Source organism: Hyperolius riggenbachi, chromosome 8 (genome assembly GCF_040937935.1).
Source record: "Hyperolius riggenbachi isolate aHypRig1 chromosome 8, aHypRig1.pri, whole genome shotgun sequence".
Classification (NCBI taxonomy): domain Eukaryota; kingdom Metazoa; phylum Chordata; class Amphibia; order Anura; family Hyperoliidae; genus Hyperolius; species Hyperolius riggenbachi.
In genome coordinates this window covers 283,498,552-283,518,683 of record NC_090653.1, presented here as the reverse complement: position 1 = coordinate 283,518,683, position 20,132 = coordinate 283,498,552, and the positions used below count along the sequence as shown (strand labels likewise).

At 47.5% G+C, this 20,132-nt stretch overlaps 1 protein-coding gene across 1 annotated transcript in view; it reads right to left on the bottom strand.

Annotated features, from left to right (window-relative positions):
- Window positions 1-20,132, bottom strand: part of LOC137528587 (uncharacterized) — a 122,359-nt gene that overhangs the window by 38,124 nt on the left and 64,103 nt on the right. Inside the window, exon 5 of the mRNA XM_068249933.1 lies at window positions 11,195-11,384. Coding sequence (XP_068106034.1) covers window positions 11,195-11,384 — 190 coding nt within the window. The remainder of the gene's footprint in view (window positions 1-11,194; window positions 11,385-20,132) is intronic.

Here is a 20,132-nt window from a genome sequence, read left to right as displayed (position 1 = left end):
ACCTTTACCTAGCGACATATCCTGAAGGCACCTTTACCTAGATACCTATACTAAAGGCACCTATACCTAGCTTCCTATACTGAAGGCACCTTTACCTATCTACCTATACTGGGGAAACCCTTATCTAGCTATCTATATGGGGAGAACTATACTTGGCTAGCTATACATGGGGCACCTATACCTAACTGCCTATACTCAAGGCACCTTTACCTATCTACCTATACCGGGGAAACCTTTATCTAGCTATCTATTTTGGGAGAACTACTTGGCTAGCTATACTGGGGCACCTATACCTAAATACCTATACTGAAGGCACCTTTACCTATCTACCTATACCGGGGAAACCCTTATCTAGCTATCTACTGTATGCAGGGAGAATTATACTTGGCTAGCTATACTTGTGTCACCTATACCTAACTACCTATACTCAAGGCATCCTTACCTAGCTACCTATACTGGGGGCACGTTTACCTAGTTATCTATACAGGTGGCAACTATACTTGGCTAGCTATACTGGGTGCACCTTTACCTAGCTACCTATATAAGGCAGCTATGGAATGACTACCTATACTGGGGTCAACTATACCATGGATCACACAATTCTTTTGTACGGGATTCATGAAATTTATGATTCAAAAGGTTCAAGATATTTATTAACCTTTTTAGATTTTGATTCAGATTTGAAGAAATAGTGGATTTGTCCTACCTCAAGTACTTATACATTTTCCAAATTACACTCACTGGGCACTGGATGTGCGCTGACACTCTGCAGTCACTGGATGTGCGCTGACACTCTGCAGTCACTGCATGTGCGCTGACACTCTGCAGTCACTGGATGTGCGCTGACACTCTGCAGTCACTGGATGTGCGCTGACACTCTGCAGTCACTGGATGTGCGCTGACACTCTGCAGTCACTGGATGTGCCCTGACACTCTGCAGTCACTGGATGTGCCCTGACACTCTGCAGTCACTGGATGTGCCCTGACACTCTGCAGTCACTGGATGTGCCCTGACACTCTGCAGTCACTGGATGTGCGCTGACACTCTGCAGTCACTGGATGTGCGCTGACACTCAGCAGTCACTGCATGTGCGCTGACACTCAGCAGTCACTGGATGTGCGCTGACACTCTGCAGTCACTGGATGTGCGCTGACACTTAGCAGTCACTGGATGTGCGCTGACACTCTGCAGATACTGGATGTGCACTGACACTCTGCAATCACTGGATGTGTGCTGACACTCTGCAGTCACTAGATGTGTGCCGACACTCTCCAGTCACTGGATGTGCGCCGACACTCTGCAGTCACTGGATGTGCGCTTACACTCTGCAGTCACTGGATGTGCGCTGACACTCTGCAGTCACTAGATTTTTCACTGGATGTGCGCTTATACTCTGCAGTCACTGGATGTGCGCTGACACTCTGCAGTCGCTGGATTTGCGCTGACACTCTGCAGTCGCTGGATGTGCGCTGACACTCTGCAGTCGCTGGATGTGCGCTGACACTCTGCAGTCGCTGGATGTGCGCTGACACTCTGCAGTCGCTGGATGTGCTCTGACACTCTGCAGTCGCTGGATGTGCGCTGACACTCTGCAGTCGCTGGATGTGCGCTGACACTCTGCGGTCACTAGATGTGCGCTGACACTCTGCGGTCACTAGATGTGCGCTGACACTCTGCAGTCGCTGGATGTGCGCTGACACTCTGCAGTCGCTGGATGTGCGCTGACACTCTGCAGTCGCTGGATGTGCGCTGACACTCTGCGGTCACTGGATGTGTGCTGACACTGCAGTTACTAGATATGCACTGATCCTCTGCAGTCGCTGGATGTGCGCTGACACTCTGCAGTCGCTGGATGTGCGCTGACACTCTGCAGTCACTGCATGTGCGCTGACACTCTGCAGTCACTGCATGTGCGCTGACACTCTGCAGTCACTAGATGTGCGCTGACACTCTGCAGTCGCTGGATGTGCGCTGGCACTCTGCAGTCACTGCATGTGCGCTGACACTCTGCAGTCACTGGATGTGCGCTGACATTCTGCAGTCACTGGTTGTGCACTGACACTCTGCAGTCGCTGGATGTGCGCTGACACTCTGCAGTCGCTGGATGTGCGCTGACACTCGGCAGTCGCTGGATGTGCGCTGACACTCTGCAGTCGCTGCATGTGCGCTGACACTCTGCAGTCACTAGATGTGCGCTGACACTCTGCAGTCGCTGGATGTGCGCTGACACTCTGCAGTCGCTGGATGTGCGCTGACACTCTGCAGTCGCTAGATGTGCGCTGACACTCTGCAGTCACTGGATGTGCGCTGACACTCTGCAGTCACTAGATGTGCGCTGACACTCTGCAGTCACTAGATGTGCGCTGACACTCTGCAGTCGCTGGATGTGCGCTGACACTCTGCAGTCGCTGGATGTGCGCTGACACTCTGCAGTCGCTGGATGTGCGCTGACACTCTGCAGTCGCTAGATGTGCACTGACACTCTGCAGTCACTGGATGTGCGCTGACACTCTGCAGTCACTCAATGTGCGCTGACACTCTGCAGTCGCTGGATGTGCGCTGACACTCTGCAGTCGCTGGATGTGCGCTGACACTCTGCAGTCACTGGATGTGCGCTGACACTCTGCAGTCACTGGATGTACGCTGACACTCTGCAGTCACTGGATGTGCGCTGACACTCTGCAGTCGCTGGATGTGCGCTGACACTCTGCAATAGTATGCATAGGGGTGTCTGCGGGCTTCAGGCAATGGTAAATGTTGTGGGGAGTTCCTATGGCTGGAAGGGTCACCAATCCTCCAAAAATCCAATCAATCCACACAATTCCCATAAGGAACTCAACCCTCAGCGGATGCTTATCCAACGAAGAACATTTATTCAAGTGTTACACGAGTATACACAGCATAATACTTCCAGCACAACGTTTCGGGCGAAGTGCCCTTTATCAAGTGCTCGAAGTTTCACATAGGAATAACACATTTATAACATCATTACACCTGACCACACCTTACATAAGGGGGCGGTAACAATACCTATTGCATTTTAACCCTTTGAACAGCTAGCTCTATAAAAAACACCTGAGACTAAAGTCCTTGTTTAAGCCCCCTGGCGACTGCGTCCCCAGCCTATCCATCCACCAGGCCTCCCTCCTCAAAAGTTCCCTAGTATGGTCACCACCCTCATATCTCGGGACCACCTCCAAGACCTGGCAGCGCAATTGACTAACACTGTGGCCCAACTCAGAAAAATGTCTGGCTAATGGTGGATCCTTTCTCGAATCCTCTTGCTCACCACCTATGACCCTTTTAGGTTTTTTGATGTTACTTTTATGTTCGTTTTTAATCGGGTCTTAATGTCCCTTGTGGTCTGCCCCGCATAGGCCAGACCACAGGGACATTTAATGAAATACACCACTCCTTTTGTGTCACAGGTGGCGTAATCTCTAAGTAATATGCCCTCACCTGACCGAGGGTGATGAACCTTGGGCCCTTTGATAATGTTATTACAATGTTGACAATGTAAGCAAGGGAAAGTACCCTTTTTAGGGGTACCCAGGAACATTTGTTTCGCCCCCCCCGGGTCTCCCAATGTCAGCTCAGACAAGATGATCCCTTAGGGACTTGCCCTTCCTGTAAACAAATCTGGGGGTGGCCCTACAGACTGACAGCAACTGGGGATCCGCAGCTACCATGGGCCAAAATCTGACTATCTTATCCTTTAAGATGGCGGATTCACGGCAAAAAGTGGTGATGAATTTCAGCTCTCCCCTCTCACCATCATTTGTTTTTTCCTTGTAGATTCTCAGTGTTTCTCTCCCCATCATCCCCACCTCACTGGCTAATTCCTCACATTTCTTGCGATTATATCCCCGTTTTACAAAATCATCAGTGAGGAGCTGCGATTGCTTGCGATAAAGCTCATCAGAAGAAGTGATTCTTCTCACCCTAATGTATTGACTCTTAGGGAGCCCATCGATGAGGGGCTTCGGGTGAGAACTGGTGGCTAATAAAAAGCCATTCTTATCTGTCTCCTTTCTATACAAATCTGTTTCGCAACTATTGTTTTTCACCCGAACCTCCACATCGAGGAAATGCAAAACCTCTTTGTCATACTCCATCTTGAATTTCAAAGTATCATGTACACTATTGAGAAAAACAGCAGCAGCTCCTCCTCTGAACCTGTCCATCCAAAAAAGAGATCATCAATAAATCTGCAGAACCCCCTGATCTTCCCATGGTGGCCCCCATTTAAAATGAATGTATTTTCAAAGTCTAACATGACAATATTAGCCACCGTAGGGGCATAAGGGGCCCCCATGGGAATGCCGAGGGTCTGCAGAAAATAATCACTGCCAAATCTAAAATAAGCATGTGAAAGGCTGAACTCTAGTATGGTGAGAATAAACAAGAGCAACTCATTACTGATCCCTTCATTTACCTTCAATCTATCTTCAACAGCACTCAAAGCTTCATTGTGAACAATGTTATTATAGAGGTTAATAACATCCAAGCTGACCAGATACCCCAAATCATCTACAACAATCTTGTCCAGCGTGTTCAAAAACTGGGTGGTGTCCCTCAGACACCTCTCCTCAGCTTTAACAACAGGCTGGAGCCAGGTGTCCAAAAGGAGTGGTGTATTTCATTAAATGTCCCTGTGGTCTGGCCTATGTGGGACAGACCACAAGGGACATTAAGACCCGATTAAACGAACATAAAAGTAACATCAAAAAACCTAAAAGGGTCATAGGTGGTGAGCAAGAGGATTCGAGAAAGGATCCACCATTAGCCAGACATTTATCTGAGTTGGGCCACAGTGTTAGTCAATTGCGCTGGCAGGTCTTGGAGGTGGTCCCGAGATATGAGGGTGGTGACCATACTAGGGAACTTTTGAGGAGGGAGGCCTGGTGGATGGATAGGCTGGGGACGCAGTCGCCAGGGGGCTTAAACGAGAACTTTAGTCTCAGGTGTTTTTTATAGAGCTAGCTGTTCAAAGGGTTAAAATGCAATAGGTATTGTTACCGCCCCCTTATGTAAGGTGTGGTCAGGTGTAATGATGTTATAAATGTGTTATTCCTATGTGAAACTTCGAGCACTTGATAAAGGGCACTTCGCCCGAAACGTTGTGCTGGAAGTATTATGCTGTGTATACTCATGTAACACTTGAATAAATGTTCTTCGTTGGATAAGCATCCGCTGAGGGTTGAGTTCCTTATGGGAATTGTGTGGATTGATTGGATTTTTGGAGGATTGGTGACCCTTCCAGCCATAGGAACTCCCCACAACATTTACCATTGCCTGAAGCCCGCAGACACCCCTGTGCATACTATTGACTTGGATAGTCACCCGGTCTGGACGAGGCTACGGTAAACGAATATGTCGTTATCTGATATTGTGAGTACAAGCGACAATCAAGCTGAATATCACAGCATATCGTTGGAGGAAAGAACAGCTATATTGGAATTGGGAGATTCTGTCAGATACACCTTTACTGGGTCACAAGTGAATCCAGTAGAAAGTGTTAAAACGCAATTGGAGGCAGCAATAAGAAAGGAGGTGACACTGTCTTGCATGCCTCCACACTTACTGAGTATATAAAGGTGGACAGAATCCCCCGAGGACTAAGAATCGTTCTCTCACCTTTACTGTGCAAGGATAACCCTGAATTTCTTGCCAAGTGGTATGGGATACTGAACAAGTGCTCTCAGGACCTGATGCTATTGACAGTCCAGTATTTACATCTTCAGATTGTGGAAGCACAGAAAGAGGTAAATAAATTAACAGCTGAATTGCTAGCTAAAGACACTCTGGTGGCATACGACGCATTTAAAGAACAACTAGACATCAATATCAATGACTTTAAAGAGAGCATATTGAAAGGCAAAATAGAGAAATTCAAAAGGGACGCCCAGGATTACGAACGGAATAGAGTGTATACCTGAAAGCTAATTCGAAGACTAGGACGCCAGTTGAACAGAAATTCCCCGCCGGTGGAGGGGGCCTCTGACTCTGATTTCTCGGCCAGTGAGGGTGAATACGCGGCTCCTTTTCCCCATACTCAGCCTCCGGAATCGAGAGGAGGGAGCGACAGACAACCCAGAGGAAGGGGAGGAGCCGACACAGGAAGAGGAAGAGGTCGAGGCAGAGGAGAGAGGAGAGGACAGAACGCTGTCCCAGCGCCCCGTCCATTCACCAGGAGCCAGCGTTAGCAGCCATGTGTCGGGGCACAGCACCTGCGGAGAGTATTGAACTTCCTGCCATCTCCGCTGCGAGTGAGTATGTCAGCGAGAGAACGGTAGGTGCCATACGAACTGGTGCGAGTGTTGGAGGAGTGGAGTCTGTGGGGGCGAATGGGACTGCCCAGCTCGATCAGAGCATGTACAACAGAGACCAGGGAGTGATTAATATCTCCCACAGACAACTCACCCCCATGGAAAATGAGGTCTTAACCACGGGGTTGGGATTTGTGCCTACACATGGCATTAGAATGTTTGATGCAAAAGTGGATCTTTACAGGTTCACACAGAGTGTTAAGTGGCGGGCCTGGCATGCACTGAATAGAGCCACTAAAGGTATCACAGCCAGTGCTGGTCGTAATGGAAAAATCTACGCTTACGGATCATTACGCGTAATTTTACGCTATTACGCATTACGCAATTACGGTTACGGTGTAGAAAATTATCTACGGTACATCACTGTAATTACGCGTAAACTTACGCAGTTACGCGTAAGGATACCGTAATGTAGGCGCTTACACTACGATGTTACGCGTAGTGCTGTAATACCCATTAATGCGTATTTTTTTACGCATACGGAGGATATGTACGCAATTGCCGTCAATGTGACAGTTATTGCGTACAAATCATTCGTATGCGTCAAAACGTATGCTTATACTGAAGGGCGGGAGAAGATACTATTGGTTGCTTAGGATGTTGACTGATTGGCTACTTTTAGAAAAGGGGAGTTTTTACGTTAGTAATTACGCGTAAAATTACGCGTAAGTGTTCGTAAAATTACGCATACCTAGCAATTACGGTAGACAGTGTAATTACGATACCACTCTACTGCTTACGCGTAAATAATTACGCGTAAGACCGTAATTTACGCGTAGCGCTTACGCGTAAATTTACATTGAATTACGATGCGTAATTACGCTCATGCGTAATTTCGGCCCAGCACTGATCACAGCAGTAAGAGCGGCTAAAGGGCTGGACGTCCCTGATAAGTTAAAGCCTAGAAGTAAGGCGGATGTACCGCTGACTAGTACTGCTCTGGATTTGTTTGAGAAGACTGTGATAGCAGAAACTGAGAAAGCTATTTCCACCAGAAAGTTGACATACAATTTATCCAAAGCTGAGCAGAGGGCACTCACTAGTTTGAAGAGGGATGCTTCAATCATTATTAAGAAAGCGGATAAGGGGGGGGGGGCAATTGTTGTGCAAAATAAATGTGATTACATCAAGGAGGCTAAACGACAGTTGATGGACATTTCAGTATACAGATTACTGCCAGATGATCCTACTCGGGACTTTAAGATTGAGATTGACAGATTGTTTGTTAGATGAGGCAGCCAGTTATAATGTCATCAGTAACGAGTTATGTGTTGCACTTAAGAAAGAGAAACCTAGGGTCCCGGTCTTCTATACATTGCCCAAGGTCCACAAGGACCTGTTGCATCCACCTGGGCGACCCATTGTTTCTGCAGTGGATTCCCTCCTGGAACCGTTGGGGGTCTTTGTGGACACCTGGCTCCAGCCTGTTGTTAAAGCTGAGGAGAGGTGTCTCAGGGACACCACCCAGTTTTTGAACACGCTGGACAAGATTGTTGTAGATGATTTGAGGTATCTGGTCAGCTTGGATGTTATTAACCTCTATAATAACATTGTTCACAATGAAGCTTTGAGTGCTGTTGAAGATAGATTGAAGGTAAATGAAGGGATCAGTAATGAGTTGCTCTTGTTTATTCTCACCATACTAGAGTTCAGCCTTTCACATGCTTATTTTAGATTTGGCAGTGATTATTTTCTGCAGACCCTCGGCATTCCCATGGGGGCCCCTTATGCCCCTACGGTGGCTAATATTGTCATGTTAGACTTTGAAAATACATTCATTTTAAATGGGGGCCACCATGGGAAGATCAGGGGGTTCTGCAGATTTATTGATGATCTCTTTTTTGGATGGACAGGTTCAGAGGAGGAGCTGCTGCTGTTTTTCGAGGAGCTCAATAGTGTACATGATACTTTGAAATTCAAGATGGAGTATGACAAAGAGGTTTTGCATTTCCTCGATGTGGAGGTTCGGGTGAAAAACGGTAGTTTCGAAACAGATTTGTATAGAAAGGAGACAGATAAGAATGGCTTTTTATTAGCCACCAGTTCTCACCCGAAGCCCCTCATCGATGGGCTCCCTAAGAGTCAATACATTAGGGTGAGAAGAATCACTTCTTCTGATGAGCTTTATCGCAAGCAATCGCAGCTCCTCACTGATGATTTTGTAAAACGGGGATATAATCGCAAGAAATGTGAGGAATTAGCCAGTGAGGTGGGGATGATGGGGAGAGAAACACTGAGAATCTACAAGGATAAAACAAATGATGGTGAGAGGGGAGAGCTGAACTTCATCACCACTTTTTGCCGTGAATCCGCCATCTTAAAGGATAAGATAGTCAGATTTTGGCCCATGGTAGCTGCGGATCCCCAGTTGCTGTCAGTCTGTAGGGCCACCCCCAGATTTGTTTACAGGAAGGGCAAGTCCCTAAGGGATCATCTTGTCCGAGCTGACATTGGGAGACCCGGGGGGGCGAAACAAATGTTCCTGGGTACCCCTAAAAAGGGTACTTTCCCTTGCTTACATTGTCAACATTGTAATAACATTATCAAAGGGCCCAAGGTTCATCACCCTCGGTCAGGTGAGGGCATATTACTTAGAGATTACGCCACCTGTGACACAAAAGGAGTGGTGTATTTCATTAAATGTCCCTGTGGTCTGGCCTATGTGGGACAGACCACAAGGGACATTAAGACCCGATTAAACGAACATAAAAGTAACATCAAAAAACCTAAAAGGGTCATAGGTGGTGAGCAAGAGGATTCGAGAAAGGATCCACCATTAGCCAGACATTTATCTGAGTTGGGCCACAGTGTTAGTCAATTGCGCTGGCAGGTCTTGGAGGTGGTCCCGAGATATGAGGGTGGTGACCATACTAGTGAACTTTTGAGGAGGGAGGCCTGGTGGATGGATAGGCTGGGGACGCAGTCGCCAGGGGGCTTAAACGAGGACTTTAGTCTCAGGTGTTTTTTATAGAGCTAGCTGTTCAAAGGGTTAAAATGCAATAGGTATTGTTACCGCCCCCTTATGTAAGGTGTGGTCAGGTGTAATGATGTTATAAATGTGTTATTCCTATGTGAAACTTCGAGCACTTGATAAAGGTCACTTCGCCCGAAACGTTGTGCTGGAAGTATTATGCTGTGTATACTCGTGTAACACTTGAATAAATGTTCTTCGTTGGATAAGCATCCGCTGAGGGTTGAGTTCCTTATGGGAATTGTGTGGATTCACTGACACTCTGCAGTCACTGGATGTGCGCTGACACTCTGCAGTCACTGGATGTGCGCTGACACTCTGCAGTCGCTAGATGTGCACTGACACTCTGCAGTCAGTGGATGTGCGCTGACACTCTGCAGTCAGTGGATGTGCACTGACACTCTGCAGTCACTGGTTGTGCACTGACACTCTGCAGTCACTGGTTGTGCACTGACACTCTGCAGTCACTGGTTATGCGCTGACACTCTGCAGTCGCTGGATGTGCACTGACACTCTGCAGTCACTGGATGTGCACTGACACTCTGCAGTCACTGGATGTGCACTGACACTCTGCAGTCACTGGATGTGCACTGACACTCTGCAGTCACTGGATGTGCGCTGACACTCTGCAATCACTGGATGTGCACTGACACTCTGCAGTCACTGGATGTGCACTGACACTCTGCAGTCACTGGTTGTGCACTGACACTGTGCAGTCGCTGGATGTGCGCTGACACTCTGCAGTCGCTGGTTGTGCACTGACACTCTGCAGTCACTGGATGTGCGCTGACACTCTGCAGTCGCTGGATGTGCACTGACACTCTGCAGTCACTGGATGTGCACTGACACTCTGCAGTCACTGGATGTGCGCTGACACTCTGCAGTCACTGGATGTGCGCTGACACTCTGCAGGCACTGGATTTTCACTGACACACTAGAAGAGCTTTTCTGAGCATTTTGCGATTGATTAGCGGTTTTTAAAATCACTCCCATTCAATTTCATTAAAATTGCGGAAAAACCGTGTAAGCAAAAATCGCCGCAATTTATCCACAATTTTTAGCGCGATTTTAATTAAAGTGAATGGGAATGATCGTAAAAAATGCTTATCAATCGCAAAATGCTCCGAAAATCGCTTCTAGTGTGAATGGGCCCTCAGGGTTAAAATAGGCAGTATCTTTCTACCTCTTCCTTCAGTGCAAGGACTTGTGGACATCCCTGTAAGGACTTGTGGATGGAGGAGCAACAGATGATGGAAGGCAGATAAGAAATCCGCCCATTAGACCTAATTGACCACAAACAAACCCTAAAGGTGGCCATACACTTATAGATTTGCAGCAGATTCGACCATCAGATAGATTTCTGTCAGATGCCTGTCAAGCAGAATCTGACAGGAATCTATCTGATGTGTGCCACACACTAGGAACAGATTTCCAACAGATTTCAGAATGAAATCTATTTGAAATTGATCTAAATGCATTATTGGACCATTAGATCCAATGCAGCTCTATGGGCCATTGATCTGCTGGCAGCAGCAGATCGAAGTAGATTTTCCATCCCTTTAGATCGATCAAATCGTTCGAAATCAATCGAAATCATCCGCAATTCGATCAAATCGATTGATCGATTGGAAATCAATTGCCGATCGATCTGATCGAATCGATCGGTCGATCGATGGCTGAAATCGACCAGTATATGGGCCCCTTAAGTCTTCCCCACTGTACTTGAAACAGAAAACATTAGTCACACTTGAAGAATTTCACACCTAGCCTGGATAATGGCAGTGGAACGGTAACAGGGGAGTGAATGTCTAAAACATGGCAGCCCTTTCAGCTATTTGAAGCCAGGAGCTGCTTAGATCCCTCTGAGTGAAGCTGGATAGATTTTTGAAATACCTTAAAACATCACCAAGTCCAATTCTTGCTGGCTTCTTAGAAAATGTTTTCGTTTTTAAACAGCATTTCTCAAACATTTGTGTGCAATTCTTTGTTTCTTTTTGCTTCTGAATACACTCCTCATTGTTTATAAAATGCTGATATCCTTCATTGCAGCACTCCTTCATTCTCTCATGGATGATCTTGCTCACTGTAAAAGTAAAGAAGCAGCACAATCAACTGATTTGTATCCAGTAAGCCCTGAGATGTCAGTGTGCAGTACCCCTAATGGAACCATTTATTTTTGACAGTCTGTAGGCTGTGATTTTGGCAGCAATGTTATTGCAGCTTCAGTGCACCAGGTTGCTTAGATGCAGCACCACTCGGCAGTGGCGTAGCTACAAACCTCTGGGCCCCGATGCGGAATCTGGATGTGGGCCCTCCCCCGGCAACAACAGCCCCCCCCCCGCAACACCCAAAGCACACATATATCCGAATCCCTATAGCTGTGCATGACATGGCAATTCAGCTTTGCATCAGCATGGGTGCCACGTTCAATTTGCAAACATACGCAGCACCCAGAGGGAATAGGGCAATTAGTAGCAAGATGCCAGTCTGAAGGAAAATAATCGTTATGTGCGCAGCATTCACCAGAAAATAATCGCTATGTGCGCAGCATTCACCAGAAAATAATCATTATGTGCACAGCATTCACCAGAAAATGATCGCTATGTGCACAGCATTCACCAGAAAATGATCGCTATGTGCGCAGCATTCACCAGAAAATAATTGCTATGTGCGCAGCATTCACCAGAAAATAATCGTTATGTGCGCAGCATTTACCAGAAAATAATCGTTATGTGCGCAGCATTCACCAGAAAATAATCGTTATGTTGGAGCATTCACCAGAAAATAATCGCAATGTGGGAGCATTCACCAGAAAATAATCGTTATGTGCACAGCATTCAGCAGAAAATAATCGTTATGTGGGAGCATTCACCAGAAAATAATCAAAATGCGGGAGCATTCACCAGGTAATAATCGTTATGTGGGAGCATTCCCCAGATAATAATCGCAATGTGGGAGCATTCACCAGATAATATTCGCAATGTGGGAGCATTCACCAGATAATAATCACAATGTGGGAGCATTCACCAGATAATAATTGCAATGTGAGAGCATTCACCAGAAAATAATCGTTATATGCACAGCATTCACCAGATAATAATCGCAATGTGGGACCATTCATCAGATAATAATCGCAATGTGGGAGCATTCACCAGAAAATAATCGCTATGTGGGGAGCATTCACCAGAAAATAATCGCTATGTGGGGAGCATTCATCAGATAATAATCGCTATGTGGGAGAATTCACCAGAAAATAATCGTTATGTGCGCAGCATTCACCAGAAAATAATCATTATGTGCACAGCATTCACCAGAAAATGATCGCTATGTGCACAGCATTCACCAGAAAATGATCGCTATGTGCACAGCATTCAGCAGAAAATAATCGTTATGTGGGAGCATTCACCAGAAAATAATCAAAATGCGGGAGCATTCACCAGGTAATAATCGTTATGTGGGAGCATTCCCCAGATAATAATCGCAATGTAGGAGCATTCACCAGATAATATTCGCAATGTGGAAGCATTCACCAGATAATAATCACAATGTGGGAGCATTCACCACATAATAATCGCAATGTGGGAGCATTCACCAGAAAATAATCACTATGTGGGGAGCATTCACCAAAAAATAATCGCTATGTGGGGAGCATTCACCAGATAATAATTGCAATGTGAGAGCATTCACCAGATAATAATCGCAATGTGGGAGCATTCACCAGAAAATAATCGCTATGTGGGGAGCATTCACCAGAAAATAATCGCTATGTGGGGAGCATTCACCAGATAATAATCGCTATGTGGGAGAATTCACCAGAAAATAATCGTTATGTGGGGAGCATTCACCAGAAAATAATCACTATGTGGGGAGCATTCACCAGAAAATAATCACTATGTGGGGAGCATTCACCAGAAAATAATCGTTATGTGGGAGCATTCACCAGAAAAAAATCGCTATGTAGGGAGCATTCACCAGAAAATAATCGCTATGTGGGAGCATTCACCAGAAAATAATCGTTATGTGCGCAGCATTCACCAGAAAATAATCATTATGTGGGATCATTCACCAGAAATAATCGCTATGTGGGGAGCATTCACCAGAAAATAATCGTTATGTGGGAGCATTCACCAGAAAATAATCGCAATGTGGGAGCATTCACCAGATAATAATCGCAATGTGGGAGCATTCACCAGAAAATAATCACAATGTGGGAGCATTCACCAGAAAATAATTGTTATGTGGGAGAACTCACCAGATAATAATTGAAATGTGGAAGCATTCACCAGAAAATAATCACAATGTGGGAGCATTCACCAGAAAATAATCGTTATGTGGGAGCATTCACCAGAAAATAATCGTTATGTGGGAGCATTCACCAGATAATAATTGTTATGTGGGAGCATTCACCAGAAAATAATCATTATGTGGGAGCATTCACCAGATAATAATCGTTATGAGGGAGCATTCACCAGATAATAATCGTTATGTGGGAGCATTCACCAGAAAATAATCAAAATGTGGGGGCATTCACCAGATAATAATCATTATGTGGGAGCATTCACCAGATCATAATCGTTATGTGAGAGCGTTCTCCAGATAATAATCGCAATGTGGGAGCATTCACCAGAAAATAATCGTTATGTGGGAGCATTCACCAGAAAATAATCAAAATGTGGGGGCATTCACCAGATAATAATCATTATGTGGGAGCATTCACCAGATAATAATCGTTATGTGGGGGCATTCACCAGATAATAATCGCAATGTGGGGGCATTCACCAGAAAATAATCATTATGTGGGAGCATTCACCAGAAAAAAATCAAAATGTGGGGGCATTCACCAGATAATAATCGTTATGTGAGAGCATTCACCAGAAAATAATCGCAATGTGGGAGCATTCACCAGAAAATAATCGCTATGTGGGGAGCATTCACAAGATAATAACCCTGTAAAATAAAAAAAATTCACACACCTGGCCAGCCTCTGACGTGATCTCCCCGACGTGCAGCCAGCCTCCCTCGTGCAGCTCCTCCAGCGATGACAATCCTCCTTCAGCACATCTCCCGCGCTGACAGGCAGAGTGCAGGGCTACGGGAAGATGGCGCCCGAAGCCCTGTACTGGAGACACAAATAGTCTCTAGTGCAGGGCTTCGGCAGCCATCTTGCCGTAGCCCTTCTCTGCCTCCAGTGCACTGCGGGGATTTCAACACCTGGGGGGTCCAGACCCCCAGGCCCCTCCCCCGCCTCTTCAGGAGGCAGGCCCGGTCGCGACGGCGACCTTTGCGACCGCGGGCTCTACGCCCCTGCCACTAGGCAATGGGGATCGGGTACAAAGGGTGCCCCATGCTATTGTTTTTGTAGGGGGGCCCTATAAAGTCTAGTTACGACCCTGCCTCCCAACTTTTTGACATTAGAAAGAGGGATACTTAAGACACGCCCAATCACACCTCTAACCACACCCATGCCACACCCCAAAACATGCGTACAATTAAGAATTTATGAGCTAAAGGTACATCATTCAAATGAAAACAAGTAATATGTAAATTTAGTGGATAGGAATAAAGTTTGCAGTTGCAAGCTGTAGTAGGTGCTCAGTCGCAGGGAGTGCTGATTACTGCAGGTATGTGATATGCTGCAGTCCACTCCAGGCGATATTTCAGTGGTATCAATAACAAGTTGGCCTTGCTAGCGTCAACTAGTACAATCAATGAGATTGTAATGAATGGCGGAGATGCCGCCGCGCGCTCTGGAGGCGGGGCAGCTGTCTCCGCGTTCAGACCGGCGGTTTCCGCACAGCAACACATGTCTGCTTTGCCTGGGCCTGCTAGTGCACACAGATGGAGAGCTACGCGCACGCGCGCCAGAAGACAGGACCTTTATGCCAGCAGGAGAGGTATCAGCTGATCAGGACGATCAGCTGATCCCAGCGGAATTCCTGATTGGCTGAGTGACTGGGGGCGGCGCTGCGGCGCACTGCAGTATATATATAGATCTTGCTTGTCAGTTGCTGGTTGTCTGCCGTTGCGAACACTTACGTGTGAGCACTCAGACCACAGTCAGATCCTACAGTGTGTTAGAACCAGTTGGAACTGGGAATTCACACTTAGCCAGATTCCGCTCTTGAAGTTTACTGTGTTATACCTTAGACCAGTTCCAGGGTGTTGAGACCAAGGACCTCACACCCAAGAATAGGATTACTGTGTCATTACTGTGTTATACCTTAGACCAGTTCTGGGGTGTTGAGACCAAGGACCTCACACCTAAGCTTAGCATTCCTGTGTCATTGCTGTGTTATACTTTAGACCAGTTCCCGGGTGTCGAGACCAAGGACCTCACACCCTAGCTTAGGATACTGTGTTATTCTTTAGACTAGTTCCCGGGTGTCGAGACCAAGGACCTCACACCTCAGACTAGGATTGTGATTATTGATATTTGTTATGACCTCTGGCTCTGTCGACCTCTCTCCTGCTTTCTGATTCGGTACCTCTGCCCATCTGTCTACTAGTTGCCAACCTTGCCTGTACCTGGTTACTGAATCAGTCTTCTGTCTCTGTACCTTATCTGCTAGTGTGTTGCCGACCTGGCCTGTCTGACCCTTCTGGTTGTCACTCATCCCCTGAGTGATCAGTCTGCCTGTACTACTGGTGACACTAATCATTCAGGTGTCAATTAGCTGCAAGGGCTTCCTGCTCCTCAGGAAGTCCCTTCTGCAGTTCAGCCAGGGGTCTCTACTCCATAGGAGTCCTCTGGCTGCAGTACAGTCTGATTCCCAATCCATCCGGGAATCCTTGGCTGCAGTACAGTCTGATTCCCATTCCATCAGGGGATCCTTGGCTGCAGTACAGTCTGTCTCTCCTACGCTCAGGAAGACAGCTGAAGTACAGCCAGTGGCCACCTGCACCTCAGGTGTCCACTGGCTGCAGTAGTGTCTGTATCTCCCGCTCCTCGGGAGATAACCTTTCTTACTGTTGCACCAAACACTCACATTACATTAGGTGTCTTGTGTCAAGCTATACTTGTATTATTGGTGATTCTGCAGATCACCATATAATCAGGTATAACATCGGTATTATTGGTGATACTGCAGATCACCAATAATCAGATACACTCTGTGTGCTGACACCAATCGTTACAGAACGGCAGACCCGAAAGACAATATGGAAGCACTCCACAGCCGTATTGATGGACTAACCACCTCAGTGGAAAATTTCATCAGGGTGTTGGATGGTCAACAAACCCAGATCACCGCTTTGTCTGGGTCTATACAAGTCCTACAAACGGCTGTGAATGCAGTGCGATCCTCTCCAGTTACAGACCTGCGAATGTCTGTACCCGAAAAGTTTTCTGGACATAGATCTGACTTTCAGAATTTTAGAAATCGAGTGTTGTCTTATTTTGTAGTTAAGACCTAATTTGTCGGGAACTGAGACACAGAGTGTTACATTTATAAAGACCCTTTTGTCAGGGGATTCACAGACATGGGCATATAGCCTCCAGGGAGGGCATGAGGCTTTGTCATCAGTTCAGGAGTTTTTTAAGGCTATGGCCATAATATATGATGATCCGGACATTGCCTCCACCGCTGAGCGGAAGCTTAAAACTTTGCGTCAGGGTAAAAATCCGGTAGAAGTTTACGCAGCTGAATTCAGGAAGTGGGCTGTGTCAGCTAGGTGGGGGACATTTGCATTGTTGGACTGCTTTTTATCAGGGTTATCAGATGCAGTCTCTGACTTGATGTTGGGGCATCCTGAACCTAAATCCATTGATGAGGAAATTTCTTTAGCAGTACGGGTTGATCGCCATTTACGCTATCAAAAACAGACCCGGGGTAAGAATACTGTAAGATATGTCTCCTACGCATCTCCTCCACCTGTGTCGCCTCCGCCTGAGCCAATGCAAATTGGACATTCTAGATTGACACAGGTGGAAAAGAATTGCAGGAAAACAGAAAAACTCTGTTTGTACTGTGCAGAGGAGGGTCATAAGGTCCAGAATTGTCCTAAAAAGTCAGGAAACGCTGCCGCCTAGGTGTAGTCAGAGGTAATACCCTAGGCGCGCAGTCATTAACGATAACCGTCTGCTCCTTCCTTGTTCTATCACTTGGGAAGGTCAGACGGTCCCCACTGAAGCTTTCATAGACTCTGGTTCAGCGGCTAACTGTAAGAGACGAGGCAGCTGCGGCGAACAGCACCGCCGCCGCAGCTGCCTCCATGCGGCCATCCTTCCATCCGGCGTCCAGGACGCCGAGGACGGAACGTTCTTCCGTGCAGGGGGTCGCCACAGACGGGACCTTTATGCGGGGAGGAAGCCCGTCAGCTGACCTGCTGGTTGGCGGACGTCAGAGGAGTCCCACGGCGCCCAGGATTGGCTGATCCAGGAGGGGCGTGCCAGTGGGGTCTCCTCTGCTTCTTAAGCCTCCGGGCTTCATTCTGCTGGTGTCTGTTGTCGTGAATACTTGCGTGTTAGCGCTCAGACCTTAGACTAGTTCCCAGGTGTTGATGCTAAGGATTTCACACCTAGACTAGGATATTGCTTATTGTATTGATCTCCTGTGTATGACTCTTAGCTATTACTCTGACTCTGATCCTGCTTTCTGATCTTGTACTTTTGCCTATCTGCCTACCTCTGCCTGATTACTGATTACTCTCTCGACTCACGATTCTGTACCGATACGTACCTTCCTGTTGCTGAACCTCTGCCTGATTACAGATTACTCTCTTGTCTCACGATCTTGTACCGATATTTACCTCTCTGTTGCCGAACCTTGCCTGCCTGACCATTCTACTCACCAGTGGGTCCTCGCCACTGGTGAGGTGTTAGCTACGCCAGCCCCTCTGGTGAAGCAGTTCTGCTAGGCTGCAGTACAGCCTTAATTACCTACCCCCTGGGTAATCTGTCATTGTAGTTTTATTGTGTCTCCTAGGCTGCAGTCTGACTCACCCACTCCTTGGGTGATCACTAGGTTGCAGTACAGTCTGACTCACCCGCTCCACGGGTGATCCGGCCTCCTCGATATTGTTTTCTCCAGCTTGCTGGAGCTTGTACTCTAGTGCACGCTCAGTGTACTGATAGTACCTCACCAGCCCCTCTGGTGAGGTCTCATTCAGCTATTAAAATTACGGTTGCACCAAATCACTACACACTCAGCTCTTTGTCTGCTATACTAGTATTATTGGTGATTCTGCAGATCACCCATAATCAGGTATAGCGTCTGTATTATTGGTGATTCTGCAGATCACCATATAATCAGACATCTGAGCTACGACACAAGACCGTTACACTAACTTTATAGATTACGAGTTTGCAAAACATTTGGGGATTCCCTTACTCCCGTTAGACCAACAGCTTTTGGTCACTGCAGTAGATTACTCTCCTCTGCAAAGTAGAGAACCCCTTTCTTGGACCCCTGAGTTGGTGTGTAATGTTGGGGTGCTACACAAGATGAGTTTGCAATTTCTGGTCCTGTGTATGACAACCTCCACCATTATTCTTGGCATGCCATGGTTACAACTTCACTCCCCTCAGATTGATTGGGCTTCAGGTCAGCTAAAGAGCTGGTCTACCCACTGTCATCATCACTGTTTAGCGAAGGTAACCGTAGGAAACACCAAGATTCAGGTTAAACAGGCCCGTTTTTAGCGCCGTGCGGCCCGTGCCGCCGCCCGGGACGCTGTTGGGAGGTGGGCGCTGAAATGGAGGGGGGAGCCGAGCCGCTGGGAGGGCAGCCCGACCTCTCCCTCCCTCTCCTGGGCCGCCCTCCGTGCTCCCCCCTCAGATGCAGAGCGCAGCAGCAGCAGCAGCCAGGGAGGAAGCGCTGTAAACAACATACCTCCCTGCGTTCCAAGCGCTGCTCTCTCGCCGCCGGTCTCTTCCTCTCTGCCGCCTATACGATGATGCACACACTAGTTACGGCTAACAGGAACCAGCGTGTGCATCATCGTATAGGCGGCAGAGAGGAAGAGACCGGCGGCGAGAGAGCAGCACTTGGAACGCAGGGAGGTATGTTGTTTACAGCGCTTCCTCCCTGGCTGCTGCTGCTGCGCTCTACATCTGAGGGGGGAGCACGGAGGGCGGCCCGGGGAGAGGTCGGGTTGCCCTCCCCGCGGCTCCGGCTCCCCCCTCCATTATGGGGGACAGCTACCTATCTAACCTACCCTGGGGGGCACCTACCTAATCTAACCTACGCTGGGGGGCACCTACCTATCTATCCTATACTGGGGGGCACCTACCTAATCTAACCTACATTGGGGGGCACCTACCTAATGTAACCTACCCTGGGGGGCACCAACCTAATCTAACCTATACTGGGGGGCAGCTACCTAATCTAACCTACGCTGGGGGGCACCTACCTATCTAACCTACACTGGGGGGCACCTACCTAATCTAACCTACACTGGGGGGCACCTACCTAATCTAACCTACACTGGGGGGCACCTACTTAATCTAACCTACGCTGGGGGGCAGCTACCTAATCTAACCTATACTGGGGGCCAGCTACCTAATCTAACCTACACTGGGGGGCACCTACCTAATCTAACCTACACTGGGGGGCACCTACTTAATCTAACCTACGCTGGGGGGCAGCTACCTAATCTAACCTATACTGGGGGGCAGCTACCTAATCTAACGTATGCTGGGGGGCAGCTACCTAATCTAACCTATACTGGGGGGCAGCTACCTAATCTCACCGACGCTGGGGGGCACCTACCTATCTAACCTATACTGGGGGGAACCTACCTAATCTAACCTACACTGGGGGGCACCTACCTAATCTAACCTACACTGGGGGGCACCTACTTAATCTAACCTACACTGGGGGGCACCTACTTA